Genomic DNA, 24067 nt, shown 5'->3' on the forward strand with positions numbered 1-24067 from the left:
CAGCCACTTGCTCTTCCATCCATCCATTCTATTCAAACAACTGTCAACTTATTCCTTCCAAAGTTTAGACCTAGAAGCATTAGCAAAAGAGGAATGCCCAAAAACTTACTAGGTAAGGATCCTTGTTGAATACCTAGGATCCTAGAAATCTCCCTTTGATGTTCCATCCAAGTGTTGAAAAAGAAGATTTGAGACTTCCTCCAATTAATTTTTTGATCCGAGGCCACATTGTAGTGATCCAAGGTGGATTTCATAACCCTTGCTTCTTGCAATGTTGACTCCCTTATGAGAAGAGTATCATTAACAAATTGAAGGTGAGTTGTTGGGTCAATACCTTGGGCGATTTTCACTCCCTTCTAAAGCGCATCCCCATGCTTCTATACTATAAGTCGACCAAAATTCAGCCATGATAAATAGGAATGAGGACAAAGGATCTCCTTGATGGATCCCCTTGGTCGGCCAAAAGAAGCCTTGCGGGCTACCATCGATAAGGACCGCCGAGATTCGAGGATCACAAATGCAGCCTTTAACCCAACTAATCCATTCCTTATAGGAGCCAAACCTTTCCAAGACTTGAAGGAGAAAACTGCTATCAACCTGATCATAAGCTTTCTTGGTATCCAATTTGACAAACATCTTCTCACTCTCGGAAGCTTTGATAGAATGAATAGCCTCATGAGCAATAATAATACCCTCAACGATCGATCTATTTGGGGCAAAACCACTCAGCTCCTCGGAGATGATAGAACAAAGGACTTTTTTTAATTTGTTGGCTGCCACTTTAGAAATAATTTAATAGATCGTATTGCAAAGAGAGATTTGGTCTAAAATCTTCAAAAGATTCAATTTTATCTCTTTTGGGGATGAGGGAAATCAATGTATTATTTAAATCTTTCAAGACAAACTTACCTGCCCTCGACTCCTCCACCACACCCCAAATATCATCCTTCAAAACATCCAAATTTTTTTGGGAAAAACTGTAGGAAAGCTGTCTAGACTTGGGGCTTTATCACCACCCATCGAAAATAGAGCAACTTTTACCTCTTCCATCGAAATTGGCTCTTGCAACATTTTATTCTGATTTGCAGAGACACTTTGGGATGATTGTAAGAATCTCATCAGGAGTCTCCACCCGATTATCTCCCAGTGAAAGGAGATTATGGAAGTATTTATTTGCCTCCCTATTTATGTCCTCTATATCTTGCACCAAAATGCCTTTTGAATTCTTGATGGAAAAAATACCATTACTAGATCTTCTCACTCGACCGAACTATGGAAAAGCTTAGTATTTTGGTCACCCTCAAGCCATCTTTTTGTCGACTTTTGGTGCCAAAAGATTTCTTCTCGAGCCAAAATCTCCGAGTATTGGGCATTCAAAGATTTCTCCTCTTCAAAATCAATTTTTGTCATACCATTCAAAATCACCCTAGAATGGAGATCTTCCAACTCTCGCTCCAAACTGATTTTCTCAGTAAAGATGTTTTTAAAATGTTCCCTATTCCAGGCCTTTAAACATGACTTGATGTACCTCAACTTCTTGAAGAAAACAAAGGCCTTATTTCCATCATACCAGGGAACATTCTTCCACCAACTAGACATGAGATCAACAAAGCCCTCAGCCCTAAACCACATCTTCTCAAACTTGAACAAACATCTGGTTGGGGCCAAATCATGTTGACGAAGCAAGGCGACCGGATAATGATTCTACCTAGAGAAAGGAAAGATACTTGCCTCGAAAACCCATGGAACCTCAGCCCATGGGCCAAGAAGGAAAAAATGGTCTAACTTCTCAACAATACTCAAAAAACCTTTCCTCCGATTAGTGCAAGTGTAATCACCACTCTTGAATACAAGTTCCAATAAACCATTTTCGACAACAAAGTTTTGAAAATCCCTCTGGACCTCAACAACCACACTTGAACCGCCTTCCTTGTGAGTGAGGTTGAGAGTGGCATTGAAATACCCCCCAATCACAACTACTTTCTCCGCAAGATCTTTCAAAGCCTCTGATATTTGAGCCCAAACCTCCTTCTTCTGGTTTGTACTAGTAGGACCATAAACATTAACAATATACAATTCATTACACAGAGGGAAAGAAACAATCTTGACCAATTGCCAAGATCTATGCTGAGCCAAAAGGCTAACCGAAGCTAAAGTAGGATTCCAAAGACAACCCAGACCACCCAAGGCCCCATCCGCATCCATGAACAGACCATCCCAAAATCTCACAGACTAAAAAAAATTAACAGAATCCTCATCTTTTAATTTTGTTTCCTATAGCAGTACCACATCCAGTCGCGCTTGTTCAAAACACCTCTTGATCAAGTGCCTCTTGTCAGAGGCGTTGCATCCCCTGACATTTCACGACACAATTTTCATTGCTTTCGGGGAAAGGCATAGCCCTTCCTCGATCCCAACTTACTTTGACCCTTGGCGCTTCCTGCCAACTTTAGCTTCATTCTGGTAGTTTTTGGCCCTCTCTTCTTTTTCTCACTGATCTTTGCAGCCCCAAGATCTAACTTTGTTTGTTAAATTGGCCTTTTCTCTAGAATACATTCGGGATCCCCTAGGTCAAATTCATCTTCCCCATCCAATCTAAAAGAGACCTCTCTCTGCCTAGACTCAGGGGAGTCGAAATCCTCTGCCTCACTATCTTCCTGAGAAGCTAGCTTCCTTTTGAATGTCGTTCATTGGGGGGATGTCCTCCTTATCATCCCCAACCATTTCAAGCTCCATAGTATCTTTGACTTGCTCTACAGAGAAAGCTGCACTTGGAAGTTTTAAATCAGTAAGTTTTTAGCGCTCTTTATCGAGATTCAACCCAATTCGTGAAAAAGGTACTTGTTCCTCCATGACCAGGCCTTCCATGATCTCTGGGCCCCCAGTGTTTAGTCCTTCCCTAGACCTGAAAAAAGGGAGATCCCGATTGGCATTTTCTCCATTTAAAGGGGGAACCTCCAGAGTTTGAGTGGCCATTCTATTGTCTTGGGAACCCTCCTTGCTGTCTACCCTTGTACAATCCTCAAAGACGTCACCTTCCAATGTCTTTGAAGAAGAAAGATCCTTGCAAAAGACTAATCCTTGGTTTCCTGTTAGGAGGAAAGGAATTCTCCATCCTTGTATCCACAACATGGCTTTGCTCAGGATTCAAAGGGAGACATTCTGCCCTTCCAGGGTTTAACTTATTAGTTTCCACTGAAGGACCAGCTTGGCCATTGCAGCAGAAGACCATCTTATTAGTTAAGATCTCCGCCTCTTAACTTTTCCCTTTCTTGTCTTTAATACACTCTTTAGCTGAATGCCCCAAATTCTTACAGTTTTTACAATTTTTCCCAATATCTTCTACCTCAATCGGCTTCTACCAAAATCCTTCTTGAGAATGAATCTCAACCGCTTTGGGCAAAGGTGGAGAGGTTTTCTAGAGAGTAAAGATCCTAGTATACATACTGTGATCTTTGCTTTCTAGGGCCTCATCCACTTTAACAAATTTCCCAATTTTGTTCTCTATAAGCTTTAGGGTTTCAAGATCTCAATACTCAATTAGGCAAGTTATAGAGGTGAATCCAAACTGGGATTTCATCGATTGATGCCCTTGTCGGGTCAAAGTTTGGAAACCAATCTTTGATGTAAAAACCCATACCACCCATCATGAAGGGACCATAATCAAGAATCCATTGTTTTTCCTTGGCATTTTCACAAATCACCAGGAAGAAACCATTGGGAAGGGTTTTGATCACAAAGTTCTGCCCCCATTGTTCATCATACCACTTTTGAACTCTAGTAAATGTTGGCCAATCACCAACCCACTTCATGAAAAATGCCTTTTCTCTATACAGCCTAACAGTATCTTGCCATTCATTATTTTCAATTTGGAGAGCAACCACACGTTTATGGCTGGTTTCCACACGAACCTGGTCCTGCATCTTTGCCGCATCTTGCGCTTTTGGCTTCTATATTTTCCCTTCCAACTGTTTGGATCTAGTGTCTTGATCCGAGTGGAACTCTGCAAAACCCCACCGGTTCTGTGACGCCTGGTTCTTCTTGTCAAAAGCCCTTCTATGTTCTGAGAATGCGCCTCTTCTCTCCGTTGGTGGATCCTCCCAAGCCCGACCTAGGGGGCGCTAGGCTGAAACGTTTGATCTGTGATACGGCCCAGCCATAAACCCCTGTTGTTGCTGTCCATGCCAGAACCGCTGAAACCCTAACGATCTTCCTCGCCTGCTCCAAGCCTCCATTTTAATATTAGAAGCATGAAATATTGTTAGTATATAAGACAATAAAACTTTTAGGAATTGAAATTATTCAGTTACTTTGTGCTTTATTATATGTGTATATTTAGTGTACAAAGGTGTATCACGGAATGTTCATAGTAAGATAATTGTATTACACAGATTTAAGTATTGTGATCCACTTCCTTTACATAATGGACCAGAGACTATACTAGAAGTCACTAAAAGAAATCTGTTATCCTTGTTTGAGATAATTGTTTGTGGCAATCCAAAGTGTATCCATACAGTTCAAAGTAGATTTTTGTAGTGTCTTTTACTGAGAAACCCTTTGGCGATGGTTCCAAGATGATCATTTGAAAATCTATCACTCACCTTGTTGACACAATTATTGGCATGCTTGGTAGTGAGTGGTCCAAATAAGAAGTTTATTGAAATTGGCTGTTATTGGTTCTCAAGGTTTGTTTGGTATTTGTAGTGGATTCCTTGGTTGTTGCTTCCAGGCTTGGCAATGTTACATTCCATACATGATGGGATGAACTTGGCTGCATCATATTAAATATGTGGCCATAGGAAAAAACTTTTCTGGTATTGCTATGGTTTTCTCTACACCAAGGTCCTGCACTACAAAGCTAGTGCACTTCCGAAATCATTTTTTGGTGCTCACTTGATGCTATGCATGGACATCCTAGATGACACAGAATTCCTCCTTGCAAATAATAGTTATATTGCAGAGTTAGCATTGTTTTTATATAACTAGGTCAACTCGAGCATTTAATAAAACAGTTGATGCTACCATTCTTGTGCTTGACTTAAGCAGAGATTGTTGCAGATACGTGAATGGCTTATTGGGGAGATTTTTATGCAACATGCTTTGTTTTTGTAGAGTGTGGAAGTGTCTGTAATCATGTAGATCATTGCTTCCTTGCTCAAAATGTGATGTTACCATTGTTAATATGCTTGGACAATAATATAGAGCTGTCTGCCATACGTTGAATACTTTTGATTATCATTGAATGTCTCAACTCTCAATAAGATAGGAACTAAGATGCCCATGTTGAGTAAGGATGGCATCGAGTGTATATTTTGAGTTGTCAGTCTTTATTTCACATTCCTATTGTAGATCTTACGAGGTAAGAGTTGGCATTGAGCAGGTTTGATGATTTACTTGAATGCATTTTGTTGTACTCTTGTCCTTGGTACCTCCTTCAATTATTTGATTCTAGGATGATGAAATGTGGGTGAAATCCAATAAAAACATGCAATAGACATTTGGGAAGAGCCAGGTAGTTATAAAGCTTTATGAGAGTCTTTAAGGAAATCCTAACCAAATTGAATATTTTGGATCCACTTATACTATATTTTCCTCAACGATATAGTCCAAATGGTGAATGCTGCTCATGCTTGGTAAAAGTTCCCTAGTTTGGAATACAATTTGTGTTGACACAATTTTTTTGTTGAATATGCTTTAGTTTCTTCTCTCAAGTTGTGCTTTAATTGAGTATTTTGTTGAAGTATATGACCACAAAAGACTAAGAAGGGCCAGGGGATTTCGTTTATTATCCATATTAATGTCATGGGCACATTGGTCAAATCAATAGCTGAGATTGAATCAGAAAGAATTTAACACATAGAAAGAACAATAGTGATGATAGTGATTGAATTTGACATTTTGTTCATATTGTGTTTAGTTACAAGTTTGAAGTTGCTAAGATGAGATGCAGAGTCGTGATCCTCACTCAGACATTTTACGATCAGGAAATGCACTGTTATATGACCACCAAAAAGTTGATGCCACACTTGAGTTGCTGATTTTGTTTATGATAGGTTGGAAATGTTAGAAGGCAGTTCCAAAATGGTGAGCTTGCTGAGTGCTTGAATGTGAAGTCCCGGGCCCAAAAAAATGCAAATCTAGTTCCTAACCTTCCACAAACACTTATTAGTTGAATATCAACACTATCAGGTCCTATTATTCAATCAGATCTTAGACAACTAAGATTTAAATTACTATTAATACATCAACAATTTCATTACACTTTGATCAACAATGGCAACATAAAACCCTATCTTCTTATTATAATAAACAATAAATATAAATGTAATTCTTGCTATCTTTCCTATTACAATAATGACTGTATTACATTGAAATGAGTCTGCAACAGTATGCAATTCATACCAACGTCAATAACAAATCAAATTAATACAATGTGGCTGGAGTCTGTGTCGAATAAAGCTCAAATGCAAACTTCTTATGAGATTGCCTTTCCAAATCACTAGGGTTTTTGTCCTAGGATTCCCATGCTCGATCACAAGTTCAAAACAGATTCTGAAAGGAATTTGGTTAAGTGTAGATGATGATCCTGGATGAAAACATTCACTCTTTTATTTACTCTGAAATAGAACAGGTCAGCCACAATGTACACGTGTAACTTCAAATTTGAACAGTGATCATGGTTGGGAAAGATTTCTTTTTTAAAGTGTTAACACCAAAAACAAATGACCGCAAACAATCTGATACATATTGGGATGTTAGGAGGGGAACAGAAACATAGGAAAAATTATTTGGGAGCGGTCATATCACAAACTCAAACCATAGGACAAAGCATCAGGGTTTAGCAGCAGGCATGCTAGTAAGGGTAAGTCTGAAAGAGTTGAAGTTATAGCTATGGTCGGATCCTTCCCTTGGCCGACATAGCAAACATGATTGTCTAATTGGCCTATCGGCCTTAGACAATCATGAACCCGTGTATACTCTAGAGAAAGCGGGTAATATACATTATGAAGTAGTTTTGTTTGTAAGTCCTTAACTAAGCATCAGTTAAGACACACACCCGTCACCCATGGTTAGACATGTCTCCTCATTGATATTGTCCGCCACCCCTTGATGAAGGATCACGTTGCCCTTGAAGAAGCCGACTCTTCATGAAGAGTCACCGTGGCGTGTATAAGAGGGATGCTACCTCTTTCATTTGGTGAATATTGAAGATACTCCAATCGTGTGGAAGATTTCCTATATGCAGTCCGTGTTTATCATCAGCAAGTTCGTTCATCATCCACAGCAGATCGACTTTCATATATCTCAGATCGAATTAAATTATCATCAGCGAAATCATTCCTTGGGAGAGCGAATACGCTACTTGGCAGATCATTTTCTTCCTTGGCTGATTGAACACATTCTTCATAGGTTGGATACATTAATGCAGTGCGGACTGCATACACAGCTGTGCATTGTAAATTGATCTGAGCATATAGCTTCAAGGAGTGAAGTGATTCACATTGGCCTTTGTACTTGATCATTGTAAAAGCATCTTGCTGTTCATATTTGATATATATATAGAGAGAGATAATTTTGTGCTAGGGGGAGACGATAGCCTTATATCGTCTATGGTTGGGATGGCAACAATGATCTGAATCATTGCTCGTGGTTAATCGAGCACACCCTATGATTACTGTGCATTGTCATCTTCTTGTGATCCTAGTATTGTAATGAAAGTCAACAGAAAGTACGACAAGAAGGGAAGAGTGGAATTGGAAGAAAAAATATACTTAGGAAGGGAAAACACACGACGACGGAAAGAGGGAAGAGACACAAGTACAGACCTATTATATACAAACTTAGATTGAGTGGAAATGGGACATGACATAAAATCCTTCATTATTGCTCCGATTTATGATTATTGCACTATTTTTGAAATGGAAACAAGTGGCCAAGTGTTGGTTGGTTCAAACTCTCAACATTGATCTAGATTTATTAATTTTGGTCAATTATTTGGTTTCCTATAGCTTGGTTGTTCCAACTTATTCTTCACCATATTTCTAAATATTGCAAAATGAGATCCAGACCTAGATTTCAGATCCCTAGAATCACTAATTTTGGTCATCTATTCAGTTTTCTGTATCTTGGTTGTCACGACTTGAATTTCTATTCCCAAATCGTTCACCATTTTCTCATATAATGCAAAGATAGACTCAGATTCGGTTTTCAGATCCCTAAATTAATATAGGACTATAACCTGGGTCAGATTCATATTATTCTCCAAGTATTAGGCTATTCTGCAACAAGTATGTAATAAATTTCTGAAGAATTGGCAAAATATGATTGTTATGTGCTTGTACTGCTATTCATATCCTAGCCATTGTTGTATACTGCTCTGTCTTTTGATTTGGCAATATGCATTGGTTTTTCAGTTTACAGGTAGTGATATTTCTCTTTGTTGTTGTCTAATTTTTTTTTTTGGTTTTGAGGACTTGCTTTGCTGTTGTAGTGCACTTGAAACAGTAGAGATTCACTTTGTTTCTTGCAGTAATATGTGAGTTAGCTGGAACCATGAACTCGTTTGTGCAATTTTCAAAGACGGCAAATGTTCCTGTACCATTTGCCATTTTCAAATAAATGAAAATGCTTCATTCTGACACCAATGTGATTTAATTTTTACTGAAGGTTGACGAAGATTACCACCCTGGGAGGAGGAGGACTGGCAGTAAGTACATAGAAGGCATGGTATGAAGAATATTAATTACCTATACTCTTGTTTCAATGAAATTCCTAGTACATCTATTGCATTCTTTTATTTTATTGTGGACTCAATTTAGGGCTTAGGTAAATGATAATCTGAATTGTGGAAAATTTGCACACAATTTTAAGGAGATGTTTCTGACATTACTTTCTTGGGGCTGTTTGGGTTTCTTTGTCTGCTTTGTTGCTGATACAGTATGAACTTCCATTTGTATATCCAGGCCAGGTATTTTCTGGATTCTTAGTGAATGCAATAATTTTTTGATCTACATTTCACTTCTTTTATTGATGTTGTTTGAGGGATTTTAAAGCTTTATAGTGCTTTGGTTGCATGAGCAGATTAAAAAAATAGAAAATTCTTGAGAGCATGTAGGAATTGTGTTCTGAAAATTTTGAAAATATTTTTTAGTTGCATCATTTGAATCCTTTCAAATGGCAATCAAGCCTTGATAGTATTGACATGGTAGTTTACTGTGAATATCTTCTTTTTACAGATTTATGGAGGGCATGTGACATGTGTGCACTTATATCAGGGAGCGTTTGTTTTCATTGGTTGTGTGCATGACGGGTAATCTGTATTTTTTGATTGTTATAAGAAACTGGCAGATTCTTTGTACACAATGGGCTCTTTTATTTGAGAGGTCGATTTGCAATTGGTGGCATTCTTCTTTTTATAAGCATTTGGAATGGAAGATAGCACCTGACAGAACACAATCAATACTTTGTGTCAATAGTACCTAGTTTGCATGTGAAAAGATAGATGAAACCAAGAAGTATTTGATCTGTAACTAATATGTATAATCTGTGACTAATTCATCTACACAAATATTTGTCTTTCAAACAAACAACTTTGTTGATATGTTTGCCATCTCCTTATGTTTTGCTTAAGAAAACAATTTATATGTGCTTAGAAAAGTTGTTAAGCTCTGCAATTAGTTGCAGATAGTCATATGAATGAATTGAATCAACAAGAACTGAAACACATAAGAAAGCGAAAGAATAAATGAGATTACTTCAGAGAAACTCAACTCGGGAAAATCTCTGAAAGAGTAAAGTGTACCTTCTGTTGCTACTACTTCATGTGAGTTCACAACCTTATTGTCCTTCTTGGGCCTTTAAGGACACCAATCAAGAGCAACATATAGTAACATTCATAATAGATTATTCACACAATCAACTATTCCACCTCACTCAACTCTCTTAAAGTCACGAAGCTCATAAATCCCAACATGGGTGTATGTACAGAGTACACACAAAACTTAGCAAATGAATCCAATAGTCAGTTTAGACAATGTAGGAGTTTGAAAGGATGAACTATAAATGCTCACAATCTTTTGGAGACTACCTTTTTGTCCTGAAGTGAATTTTGTGCAGGAGGTTTCAACCCTTGTCAGACATGTCTGATTGTTTTGACTTCAACCAAACTTGTCAGATATTCTGGTCCCTACAACTGCCGTGGACCCCTGGGTGTCTGTAGCACAGATGTGCTGTTGTTGTTACTTCTGCAACTCCATTATTTGCTGAATTTTACCATCTTCTGCAATCTGATTACTAAAAATGCCGCCACTAGTAAAGATGCAATGCTAACAAGGTTATAAAATTGAAAGATCAAAAGTATGAACAAAATGCAAAGTCGGCCTCCAAAGAGCAAGTAAAAGTTTTTTTTGATAAGATGAAAAGTCGGCCTAGGGGAATTTGAATGAAGAGACACCTTTAACCTCCAACACCTATATAAGAGGACATTCAAGTTCATTTCAAAGGCATCATTCAAGGCGAATACAACAATCTGCTCTGCAAATTGAGGAGATCAGCGAACTATTTAAGGCGAATTTTCTGATTTGTATCATCTCCAAATAGCATCAAGAAAGGCAAATCTGATTACTAAAAATGCCGCCACTAGTAAAGATGCAATGCTAACAAGGTTATAAAATTGAAAGATCAAAAGTATGAACAAAATGCAAAGTCGGCCTCCAAAGAGCAAGTAAAAGTTTTTTTTGATAAGATGAAAAGTCGGCCTAGGGGAATTTGAATGAAGAGACGCCTTTAACCTCCAACATCTATATAAGAGGACATTCAAGTTCATTTCAAATGCATCATTCAAGGCGAATACAACAATCTGCTCTGCAAATTGAGGAGATCAGCAAACTATTTAAGGCGAATTTTCTGATTTGTATCATCTCCAAATAGCATCAAGAAAGGCAAACTATCTTTACAAGAGCGATTGTGATAAGGAAGGAGACATCAATTTGAAAATGAACATTCATATTTCCATTTTTGAGGCAAACTTATTCACAGTCAGCAGTTTTGATAGCAGCTTTGATCATTACATTGATCAAAACAGATTTGTAAGAGTGGCGGATTGTAATATCCCCCCCCCCTTTTTTTTTTAAAACAACAAGATTCACCCGTTAAGGTTAGAATAATCAAACTTGTGCAGAAAGGAAATGTTGAAAGTAACCCTTTCACTTTCTGATCACCGAGAGCCCAGTATGGGAGGGTGAGAGCATACGGTGTCAAGGGGATCGTTAGCTCAAATAACTGTTGGAAATAAATCTCAAATACAATACTGGGCGGCAAGCCAGCCCCTTCCGCTTATCCAGCGGGTGTAAGAACTTCTACAGTAGTATGGCGGTGCAACCAACCAATTAGAAGATTACAAACTGAAAGAACAACAATCACTCGACTGCTTATGCAGCGGGAGGACTAGAAATGAAATAGCAATCAACTCCACCGCTTATTCAGCGGGAGGACTGAAAATGAGATTACAAATCAACTCTACCGCTTATGCAGTGGGAGGACAGTATTACAATATTCAAAGTAGGCAGCAAAGTCAGCCTCTTCCACTTATGCAGTGGGACTAAGAGCAATAATCCAATTAGATAGCTGCTAGTACTACTAAACAGCTTTACAATGCACAATATGGATTACAAATAAGAGAAATCACTATCCAAAGATAGGCGGCAAGTCCAACCTCTTCCACTTTGCAGTGGGTCTAAGAAAGATCAATAGAAATTGTTGTTAGTACTACTACTAGCATTACAATATGAATCATAGAAGATAAGAAGGAAGAACCAACAACTGCAAACAATTACCAAGATCTTTATCTCCACACCAATGAACCCACACACCCTAAAACCAACTCCACACAAGAAAGACACTCCAAAATCAGAAATCTCTAAATCTGATATACTCCCAGCATGCTGAAACACACAGACCAGCAACACCAAATCCCACTAAAACACTCACAACTCGCTCAATTTTTAATCAAATGACATGAAACTGAAAGCATAAGATCACTAGGAGGTAGGCGATCAATCCTAAGACAACAAAACATGACAAATTGACCCCGATAATTTATGCACGCATCCCAAAGCACTCAGCCACATGGTACGACCAGCTAGGGTATGATTTTGCAAAAATAAAATCCAAAACACCATTTTAGACTCTACAAACTCACCAAATGAATCACCCAAACCAAAAAGAGAGATAGAAGAAATACCCGGAACGAGGAGAATGACACACTGAGACCTGCGACCAATAATCTACTTCAGCACACTCCGCGACCAGCAACAAGAACATTCTGAAACCACACAAATCTTCACCAACGTTGAGCCCAATCTACTCCTCTAGATGAGAAACTGTCATACATTTAGCTAGGCGCTATCTTTCAAGCACAAAACTGAGGCACTAGGAGGTATGCATCCCTCGAAGTAAGAGTCTGACGGCATTTCGACAACACTTCGTTAGCATAACAAGATTGGATACCCAAAACAAGAGCTCAACACTCTTATTTATAACTTTTGAAGCTCCAAATTCAAATTAAAATTCACTCCCAAATGGACACCAAATCCAAATGCACATTCAATTCTCTCAAATTTGTAATTTGCTTTTCATTTCTTTTTTCTTCAAGTCGACCTTCTCATAGAAGCAAATATACTTTATAAAAATGACAATAAAATCATAATGTGGCATCCAAGGTAGATAAGTGAAATATATTATAAAATTAACTTATTTCTCGATAAGGCATCCATCTTGCCTTATTAATATTTCACTTTATAAAGTATTTTTCTTCAACAATAAATCACCCAAGGAATAATAATATTTTATTTGGCAACAAATACATTATTCCCTCAAGTGGACGCCAACTTTAGTTGATGCTATAATAACACTAAGTATAAACCTTTTTAATGAGAATTTCCTCCAAAGGCGTCCAACCATAAGTTATAAAATTGAACTGCATTTTGGCACCTCATTATGAAGGTAAAATATTTCGCCAAATAGACTTAGGATAAAAATATTATTTCTCCTCTCCAAATCGTCCAAGTCTAAATAAAATAAATATAAGGCTTAACCATTAAAATATACCTTCAATTACTGACAACTGCCAATGTTGAACTGAGGCCAAAGTACTGAACTGCATTGCTAAAAATAGCCATTTGAGTTGGAACACAAGAACTTGCCAAAAATAGAAATGAATCTCTGGATCATTATGCCAAGCTGGACTGCCATAAATAGCCTGTGCTACACTTGCTCAACCCAAAACCCTAAAAATAGTACTTACTAAAAATAGTGTCTCCAAACTCCATTAGGGCACAAACCAAGAAGCAATTGTCACTTACTAAAAATAACATACTGTTAAAAATAGTAAGTGTGTCCAAATGCAATTTAACCACATATTGAGCAGCCGTCACAACTTACTAAAAATAGTAAGTCCGAAAAAGTCTTCAAATTTGTTTGCATGTCACACCATCACGGAGCTCTCAGAAAACCCAGAAAAACCCAGAGAAATAAGTTGCCTTTGCCTCCACTTACTAAAAATAGTAAGTTTGCCAAACTTCACTGCTTGCTATGCATGTACCATCATTGCGAAGCTTTTTGAAAACCCAGAAGGAATCCAAAATCAAAACTGTAAAAATCCAACACGCAAGCCACTAGAATTGCCAAAACATGCTCCTAGAAAATAGGAAACCCTAATTCTGCCTTTGACTGACCAACGGGTCTCGGAATTGGCCAATAGTCCTCAAAACAAACTAGAGTGGAAAAGGGGACATTACACGGATTCACCTATATTGGTGATTTTGGATAGTAGATTTGATTATCCCATTGATCAAACGCACAAGGATAGTGGAATTAGTTTGAAAATCATATTCTGATTTTAAAAAGCATTTTCAGATCAAAATATGTGTATAATCAACCATACATCTGCATATAAAAGATGGAATGAGATCTCCAAACTTGTGACTCAAACCTTGGAGCACTTCAAAATGAGAAATGGAAATGAAAGATAGAATCACCATCTCATCATTGTCTTGAGGATTTGCCAAATTGTAGGTTCGTGAAACCTATCCATGTATGATTAATGCTATCTTTGTTTGTTTTGTAGGTGACAAGAAGAGGAGTATAATACATTCAAAAGGCTTTCATTGCATCGTGGCGACATGAAGAAATTGGTTGTTCAAGACAGGCTTGAAGACCTTCAAGTCAAGATATCAAGATCTACACGAGGAAGCCAAAACCTTGGAGCATGAAGGAAAGATAACTTACATGATGAAAGAATGTTTTACAATCTTGAATTCCCTTCGAGAATCCAAGAATCGAAGCCATTACATTGAGGAGTCTAATCCCACCAAGTGTATCATGAGCAAGGAAGATCAATCAAAGTCATCACACAGTCTACATAAAAAATGATCAAAGAAGCAGATAGTTTTAGAAGAGTTAATCAAGTTCACTTCTCATCATCATCGCATCAAGCTTTGAGTAAGTGACTAATGTTGAGTATCAAGAGATATTGTAATACTTATTCATAATGATGAATGAAGTCTACAAACAAGTCGAGTCATCATCCCAGTCATCACTCCACAAATCAAACAGTTCCAATGAATCAAGCTCATCCATGGGGGCACAGACTTCAATGTACCTACCCCCACTATCTATTGGTCAACTATTCTAAAGAGGACATGTGTCCAAAATTCCAGATGTTTTAATTAATTCATTGGCTAAGAAGAGTTTGTTGTAACAAACCCTAACTAGGGTTTTCATTGTAAAATCTTGGCCATTGATGAAGATTCAATCCAGGCCATTCATTGTAAAATGAGCTCTCTATATAAAGTTCAAGCTCTTCATTTGTAAAGGTTAATAGTAATAGAAGAGTTAGTAGCTCAAGAATAGTTTAGTAGAAGTTAGAAGTTAGATTAGATTAGGAGGCAAAGATTGTTGCCAAATCTTGTTGTAAAGAGCAATTGATTTCATTGAAGCTATGGTGAATTTGGTTTGTTACTTCAACAACTTGCATGGTCTTTACTTTTCAATTTGCTTTCATGATAATTAGATTGAATGGAGGAATTTGTTGAGTGCATTTGTGTGGAATCCATTTAGTCCATACCACTAGCCTCTTGTTGATTGTAAGTGCGCCTTGTGTGGTCAACTGGAGTGATATGAGCTTAACCTCAAATTGTTATACGTCCATTGTGTATGCATTAACTTGAATGGTAATGATTTGAACATCTCCGAATTGCACCTTAGAAGATTGCACTGAGCTTGTGTCAAATCGTTCAATTTGATGGTGAGACCTTGCTCGGTAGGATTCCATCTAATCATTCACCTACTTTCTTGCATTTTAAGTCTTAGGATTAGAATAGGCTTCCTCAACCCTTCATCTTTTGCCCTTTTTCAACTCTAGCTAGTTTGGGATAAAAAGCATCACAAAATCGCAACATCAGATTATCTAAGTTCCAGCAATTCAAGCATTCAACAATTCAACGTAAGTCCCTTTGTGATCCGAGCATAATCACATCAAACCATTGAGCTTATCCACATGTCGTGACCTGACATATCAGGACCTTGGAGTTATCTTAGATTCTCAAGTGATCCTTAAGCTAATCTTCAACATTTGAGTAACTTTGTTCAAGAGAGGATAAGATACTTTTGGGTAATTTATTTTGTGTTTGCATGTGCATGAAAAACACATCAACAGGTGCCTGCTTTCTTTTATGGTGGAGGCTTTGAAGTTTATGCTACTAATACCAAGTTATGAAAATTGACAAAGTTAGTACTTGGTGGAACTTTCTCTAGTTGATGGCGAGGGGAGAATTATGCTGCTTATGCCAAAATTTCACTTTTTGACAATGATGCCAAGTTGTGAAACTTGACAAAGTTGGTGCTAGGTGAAACTTTTGCGACTTGATGCCAAATAGTTAAACCCGTGGACGTTTTTGCTATCAATCCAAAATGGATGAAATTGGCAAAGTTGGCACTCGGTGGAACTTTCTCCACTTGATGCCAAGAATTGGAACTTGTGGATGTTTTGCCATCAACACCAATTTTTGAATGATTAAATCACAACTTTGAATTCCTTTAAATTTATTCCATTCATCATTTTTGAATCCAATCTTTGATAAAAATTGTATTTCTTATTGCCTTTTACCTTTCAAATTCCATTTTCTCATGATGAAGCTTAAAACTGCATTGATAACCATTTGCCTTTAATATCTACCACGTTTTGTTGGAAAACAACTTTCTAAACATAGAAAGTTTTATTTTTGTGGTTCTTTCTTTAATTGGGAACACAATGAAGAGTGGAAAATAAAAGCAACTTTTTCTAAAAATAGAAACTTTGATCTTTACTTTTAATTAAGATTGTTTGTCTTTTTTAATGTGTTGTAGAAGATTTGCCTTAGCCTCAATCCTTCCTAACTGTGTTTGGTATTGGCCACCATAGTCTTTCTTTCACCTTCACTCTTTCTTTCTTTTGCTTACATTTGTGTCTCCTTCAAAGTTGAAAACTTGATAATCTTACTAATGAGTAACCACCATACATGATTAGTGGATAGAGATAGACCAACACCTAAGTATTTGGCTATTTTTATAGGAAAACTAACATAACCAACATTGATTTGATAGAAATGACTTGACATTTTGCTACAGATATGATTGATATTGAAGTTACTTTTAGGCGTAGCAATTTTGGCTACCAATAGCAGCTCTTTCTAGGGATCCCCTAACATATTGGGGTTATAGGAGAATGTCAAAATTTTTAGTGAATTAATTTTTTTAACGCTATTATCCATTTGGCGATAAGTCAAGCCAGACTTAGATTGAGGCAAACATTAAAAAAAAGCACTTAAATCGAAACATATAAGAAAACACATTATTGGAAAATGAGAACATTATGACATCACAAATATATAGAAAGGACAATATAACCTACCTACCTACCTGTGGAGAGAAGGAAACACATGACTAAGTGAAAGTATTAACAAGTTAGGAAAAATAACATCCCTTCCATTTAACTTAAGGTTCTAATCGTACCAACTCATATTTTGAAAACTTTTGCAAATTTCTTGTGAAGATCTTAAGTTTAGGTGCATAGGAATGGTCATGTAATGAAAATTTCAGCATAGATTAATTGATGAGCATTTGTTCTAGATGATCCTTTTCCATATTGAAAAATCTCTTGAGCTTGTGAAGATGTTGCACCTTGTGTTCAAGGTATTTGAGCAAATCTTGCAATGGTAACACACCTTGATCTAACAATGACCTTTACAAATTTGATTTGATCTTTATTGCCTATCTTTTCTACATAACCCTAAACTTAGTCAAACTATCATGCTTTGAGAAGGCTTAAAGTTGTTAAAAGAAAATTTCATTGTCGATTCTTGATTTACTGAATCTACCATTGGTATTAGTGGGGCACCTTGTGGTGGGAACATTTCTTGATCATCAATGTCATTGGAGCCTTCATTTGACAACTCATCCAAGCCTAAATTTGAGAGATGGTCAAGGTTTAAATCTTCAACCATGAAGTTATTATCAAAGTATACCTAGTAAAAAATATTAACTATTAGTATTTCACTTTACAATCCATCATTCCATAGTATTGGTGTAATGTCCCCCTTTTGAGGATGTTCCTAAATCTTGCCCTAGAATCACAAGTTCAATTAAAATAAGAAATATAACTCATTAAGATACAACTCACCAATTTACAATTTCCTTTCCAACATAAACTTTGGTTTAAACCCTATGAAATGTTAGTCAACATTTGAAATATAATTCATAAGACCACTTATTTCCGTAGGGGTTACAAATCCAATAATATATGAATGCATATATAATAATCACATTAATAATCAAATAGATATCTAAGTTAAATAACATCACTCATTGGGATCTAATCTATAGATGTATATCCAATAATCAACCATTGTAGAGAATTGAGAGGAAAGCACGATTGAGCGCTCGAAACCATTTGCCACAACTAAGCCCAAGGGTGTGGAGCATCCAACCAAGACAACTCGACCCCTTGGCCCACAAGTGACAAGAACATCCAACCAAGACAATTCCATCCAACTTGGGCTGGTTTACTTAGAGGGGGGGGACAAATATTTGCTCTCCCAATCATGTCTCCACAATAGGGCGCCCAAAACGTTCGCCATAGCTAAGCTTAGGGGCATGGAGCATCCAACCAAGACAACTCGACCCATTGACCCACAAACGGCAGGAACTCTCATCCATCCAACTTGGGGTGGTCTACTTAGAAGGTGAACCTGTATCTACTCTCCCTATTGAGGTTCCTCTCTAATCCTTATATGATTGCTTGTTCTTGATATATCATTGTTTCTGCTCCATACATCTGTATGTGTATGTATGGTACCTTTCTTGTTAATTCTTAGGGTGCAAATTATATCTATTAGAATGCTTGACACTTATATGCCTTTTGTGGGCTTAAATTAACCCCAAGCTACTTTTTCCTTGTCAAAACATGCCTTTGAAGGTGTAATGACCATTTGCTTAGCTTTACACCTCATTGCTTTTTCTTATACCCTAGCTGATGTGTCCACCTTGCTTAACATGCTTGAAAACGTCCACTAGTGCATCTTGCATAAGTGACAACTAGAATTGATGGTGACAACATTGGGAAGAAGTAGGAACAGCGATTTAGAAACCACTTACAAGTGACAAATGATAAGTTTTATACATAATTTTATTTGTATGGGTACAACAAAGTAATTTTTTAAAGGGCTTCTATGGATACACCTAACCTTTTCAAGAGGCTTTTGGCCCCACAAACATTCAGTGGATTAGAATGTTTAATTTTTAAACCATGGTAAGAAGCTCCTACACTCAACAAATTTAGTCCTAAAACTAGGTAGCTTAGAACACAAAAGTTTCAATTAAAGCAACAATATTTGAATATGGTAACCTACAAATTCATATTTCTAAAATGTGATTGATGAATTCAAAATAGTAAACTCTCAAACCTGCAATTGTCTTCTCATTAAATTTGAAAAAAAATAGTGTACATTGCACTAGAACAAATTTTTAGAAAGGAGACTTTATATGCATCACAATTAAAATTAGAATGTATGCCTTTGAAATGGACAAGTGCAATAAGAATCTCAGGGAAACTGGATGAGGTGTCAAGTAAAGCTCCAAGTTAGGCTTACAATTGTCTCTCATGAGTGACAGTATGACTGATCAATCAACTAGTGTGACTAATATATAAAAATAGATTGACAAATAATAACTACTAGTCATATTAGAATTAGCTCAAGTTTCAAATAGTTTTGGGAGCTAATTTCAAAGAAGAATTTCGACATAGTTTCATCCTGTCTGTATTAATCTCACAGTTATGTAGAGGTTTGGATTGCTATTGTCACTGTTGTGCCAGCATTGCGGGAACACTAGCCAACCGACTCAAGATAAATATTCTAATGGTCCCCCTTTGTGAGGAAAGTTAAAAAATCCAAGTCTCTCACTCAATATCTCAAACTTCCCCTTAGCTAGGGGCTTCATTAACATATTTGCAACCTGTGAATTTGAGGGAACATACTCTACTGCTCCTGTCTCATTTTGAAATTTTTCCTCAAGGAAGCAATACAAGATTTCTATATAGTTAGAGTGATTGTGGAACACTGATTATTAGAGAGCTGAATGCAACTTTGATTGTCAGAGCACACAACAGTGGGCTCCAATGTCTGTTTGGTTACTTCTACTATCAACTTGTGAAACCAACAACTAGTAGAAGAGGCTGCCATTTACTCTGCTTGCATTAAACTCAATGTCATTGCTGCTGCTTAATGTTAAATTGGCATATTGTATGGGTACCTAACCCCAAGCTAGAACGAAATCTTGAAGCACTCTTCCTAGCAATGGTATCACTTGCCCATTGTAAATCCACAAAGCCATACAACACAACTCTCCATCTCATGCGCCCTGAGTAAATAGGGGCCTATAATCCATCATTTGACACTTATTTAGAGTCTCTACCGTGCACTTCCCTTGACCAAGGAAGACCCCACCTATACCTTGCCACACTTGAAGACCTTGAAAATAGTGCATAAGGCTTGTGTTGTTATCAAATTCGGAAGCCAATACCCTTTTGCAATATGCAATGTAATTCTCATTGCTACTTGTAATGACTAAGCCATCTACATAGAAGGCGAAAACTAAAATATTTGATTTTTCAAGCACATAGTAAAGATTATTTTTGCAACAATTTTGATGAAGCCCAAATCATTGCTTTAGCCTGCACAAGGCTTTCCTCAACTTGCATGTATGGGTATCTTTCTCATGCACCTCAAACCCCCTATGCTGATTGATAGTCACTCCTTCCTCTATTTTGCCATTCAGAAAGGTTGCCTTTTCATCCATTTGAATCAAAAGATCAATTGAAATACGATTAAAGAGACATATTTCCTTTTGATAGAAGTATGTCCCACAACTAAAGCGGGGTTCTTCTTGTAGTAAACTCCTCTCTAGGAGAATCTTTGTGCAATGAATTTGGCCTTGTAATTCCCTACATTCCTATCCATTGCATGCTTCACCATGTGCAACCTCATGGAATCAGCCACCGACTTCCCTTCTAGTCTTGGCACAATCTCCCAAACATTCTTTTGCATAATATAGTGATACTTATTTGCCATGGCATCATGCGACAGCTGCTCTGAATTTGCATCCTCAAAATTGGAAGGCTTTGCATCAAGAATGGCATACAACAATGCAACATAACTCAAAGATTGTTTTTTTGTAATTTCAAAATCAAGTTTGTCAATGGCCTATTCCACTTCTCAGTCATTTTGGGATAACTGAAACACCTACATGATGATCTGAGTACATTCCAGGTTCTCTTCAACTAGTTTCTACTCCTCAACCTACATCTAGGCCTAAAAATAAACCTAATCATAGTGCATATTGGTGGATCTTATGACTTTGTTGAATCACCTACTCCAAGAACAAAATTCATATTTTGAGTTCTGGTCACCTCAAGGTCTAGTTTTGGCTGCTCCCACTGTGTCTTTTAGTAGGAAGACCTAACAATTTTCAGTGGGATTTTACATGCAAAACTGACTTTTTGCCACTCAAACACTTATTTATTTCACTTCACCAATATTAGTGTTTTTTGGTTTTCCTAAAATGTATGCTAGTGCTTTGCTTTGTGCTCATCTCATTTTTCTGGCATCAAGAATGATTATTCTCTGGATGTTGGGTGTACATGATGTTTGCTTTTGAATTAAGGTCTTTACAAACATTAACATTAAATAATAAATTCCCACTGATTTATTACATTCTAGACAATGATGGATGCATATTTTCATGAAATAGGGGGCATGAGTGCACCATTAGAAGTTAGACATGTCCTCGAACTTACAAAAGAACTCGGGAAGTTAAAAGGGTATATATTTAATAGCTGAAAGTGTCTTACCTTGACTAATGATATTACAAGATGGCATCCTAAATATTATTTCTTATTTATATTCAGGTGGGTTCCAATTAAAGGCAATGATTGGTATTGGATACGACACCACATCAAAGTTGGTATGCATGTTCAAGTTGAAGTAGTGGTAAGAATACTTCTGCTAGCTAATTTTATTTGGAAAATAATTTTCATCTCCTTTGAACTGTTAACCTAGAGGAATAAATTTGCTGTATCATTTTTGGTTTTCTTGTTCAATGTGTGTTTCATTATGCTTGAATGTTGATCCCATCCAGAAGTCAAAGGAAAAAAAACCCGTTGTGGTGGTATAACATGGTAAGAGGATTACACCATAGTGTTGAACTTGAGACTTGATATAGCAGAAAGTTGGCAAGCTGATAATTTACTTTGAATTGAAATTGGTGACAAATTCAGTTACAACATGGCAAAACTTGGAGATTTGAAAAAAAAAATAGTGTATTTTAGGGGGGAGAATACCCATTAAGATGCATTCCATATCAAATGAATTTAAAAAACATAAAGTAATCCATTATATCAACCAGACGTGTAAATAAAAAAGTAAATGATGCACCATTGAAATATATAATTACTAATGTAAAATTTTTAAATTATAAAACTAGATTTCCTAAATATACATTGTCTGGTTATTATTTGTCAATAGACAAATTGTTCTTGTGTTGCTCACCCGATTTTTCACTTAAGAACTATTAATGTTTTCTTTTAGTTATTATACTTCAATTAATTTATGTCACTTAAATCTCATATTTATTTAATTCTATGTATCTAAGTAGGGCCTAAATATTAAAGTTAACTTATGGCAGTTGCAATATTCCCATACTATTGACCCGGAGCCCAATTTTGTGAAGTCTCTAAAGAGACAAAATTGCACAATTTATCCGATTTGTCTACGATTTATATTCAACAATCAACAAGGTATCGGTAGAGATTAGACCATGGATAACAGGTGACGTGGATGAGTTATATGAAAGAATAGTATATCAGCAACATAATACGATAAGTATAAGCTCCAAACCGTACAGAAGGGAGATCGATACAACTAGATACTATGCCAATATGATTAATGAAGACGTTGACCTCATTGCAAGAGGTAGTAGTCTAAACAGAGGTGACTTATGTCGATATCCATGAGGCATTTCAGCCGAGTATTCTCCTCTCCAAGCACACTTATCACCATGTTAGGGATGGATAAACGACATAAGCATACACATATTAATCAAAGAAGACCATGGATGCATCAATGACCATGATGATTAATCGGATGGAATCTACGAAACACCATAACCTTTGTAAGGAAGCAATTAGAATTAGGAATCGATAAGGAGATTGAGAATATTAATACCTAACGATGCGATGGTAAATATAAGATAACAATAGTGAACCGATCAATAACAAAGCCATATGATGATCTCATTACAATTGAGTAATTAGTGCCAAATTAGCAACTATTGATATTAATCATTCTAAGAATTAGTCAAACAAAAACTAATATTTGTAGCATTGTAAATTGTCACCAGTCCAATTTACACCTCATGTTTGTGCTTCCACTTTAGCATGTTCTATCCCCATCCCCTCTCTAGGTCCAATTTGTGCTTATCACCCAACTTTGATGTCATGTACAACTTGTTGTGGGTCCCACAAAGTGGTACCCACCTCCCTAGCACCTTACTTTGGTCTCCTTTGTAGTGGGACTAGGGCATGGTACGTTGTGGTCTGGACCATGGTGCCCTAAAATGCCATATTCCCCCTCAAAGGGGCCCAAATTTGAAATAGGGTGGGTGTTGTATTTCCCCAGCGGGTATTCATCCCTCTGGCTATACATGACCATTGGAGGTTGGCCTAATCGGTAATTTACCTAGAAACCCCTATATAAAGACATTTTATCTACCTATTTTCATCTAAGAAATCTAAGTCTCCATTCCTAACATTCGTGCATCCATGAAGCATTCATCATCAAGCATTTTGAGAGATCTTCAAGGCTGCATATTAATCTCTCAACCATTGCGGAGAAAAGACATGCCAATTTTTATGCAAGCATGTGTGTGTGATTAGGGTTTTGTGTTTATCATGCCATTTCATACAACATTTGTGATTACATTCAAAGAGCAAAGCATCATCATCAACAATTGCAGATCTAAGGTATATCTATTTAGCATTTATTTCAGCATTTGCATTATTTCATTCAAGGTTAATTCCTAAACCAAGGTTTGACTTAGGCAAACCCCTATTCCCATCAATTTTCCCTTTTTTTCTATGTGCAGGAAATAGGTATAGAGTTGCATTCGGGAGGGTTGACAAAATTCATAGAGACGAATAGGTTCAACTTTTGACAGTGAGAAATTTGGAGGACCATGGCGAATTGATACTACCTAGTTTTGAAAAATCAGGCTGAACTTCTAGAAACAAATCTGAAACATATTCTTTTGCCCAGATCTAGGTTGGTGGCTCCGTGCGACATTTGTAGCTCACTGTTTCTGATAGATCGCTTCCGTAATCACGTATTTTGCCCCAATCTTCTACAATCCAATTCAATTCAATTTAAGGAGGAGAAAGCTTTATCAAAAGGAACTTGGAATTCGATCAGAATCTTGGTCT

The 24067-nt window shown here is 37.0% G+C and overlaps 1 protein-coding gene across 5 annotated transcripts in view; it reads left to right on the forward strand.

The window, feature by feature from the left end:
• LOC131070405 (protein PLASTID TRANSCRIPTIONALLY ACTIVE 10) overlaps positions 1–24067 on the forward strand; it is a 335025-nt gene that overhangs the window by 13938 nt on the left and 297020 nt on the right. For all 5 annotated transcript variants that reach the window (XR_009112318.2, XR_009112319.2, XR_009112320.2 and 2 more), the window contains exons 2-5: positions 8668–8727; positions 8939–8968; positions 9237–9310; positions 21500–21581. Coding sequence is in view for 2 of the 5 variants with exons in the window: in XM_058005915.2 (XP_057861898.1) it covers positions 8668–8727; positions 8939–8968; positions 9237–9310; positions 21500–21581 (246 nt within the window). In the remaining 3 variants the exon portion in view is untranslated. The remainder of the gene's footprint in view (positions 1–8667; positions 8728–8938; positions 8969–9236; positions 9311–21499; positions 21582–24067) is intronic.

Source organism: Cryptomeria japonica, chromosome 3 (assembly GCF_030272615.1).
Source record: "Cryptomeria japonica chromosome 3, Sugi_1.0, whole genome shotgun sequence".
Classification (NCBI taxonomy): domain Eukaryota; kingdom Viridiplantae; phylum Streptophyta; class Pinopsida; order Cupressales; family Cupressaceae; genus Cryptomeria; species Cryptomeria japonica.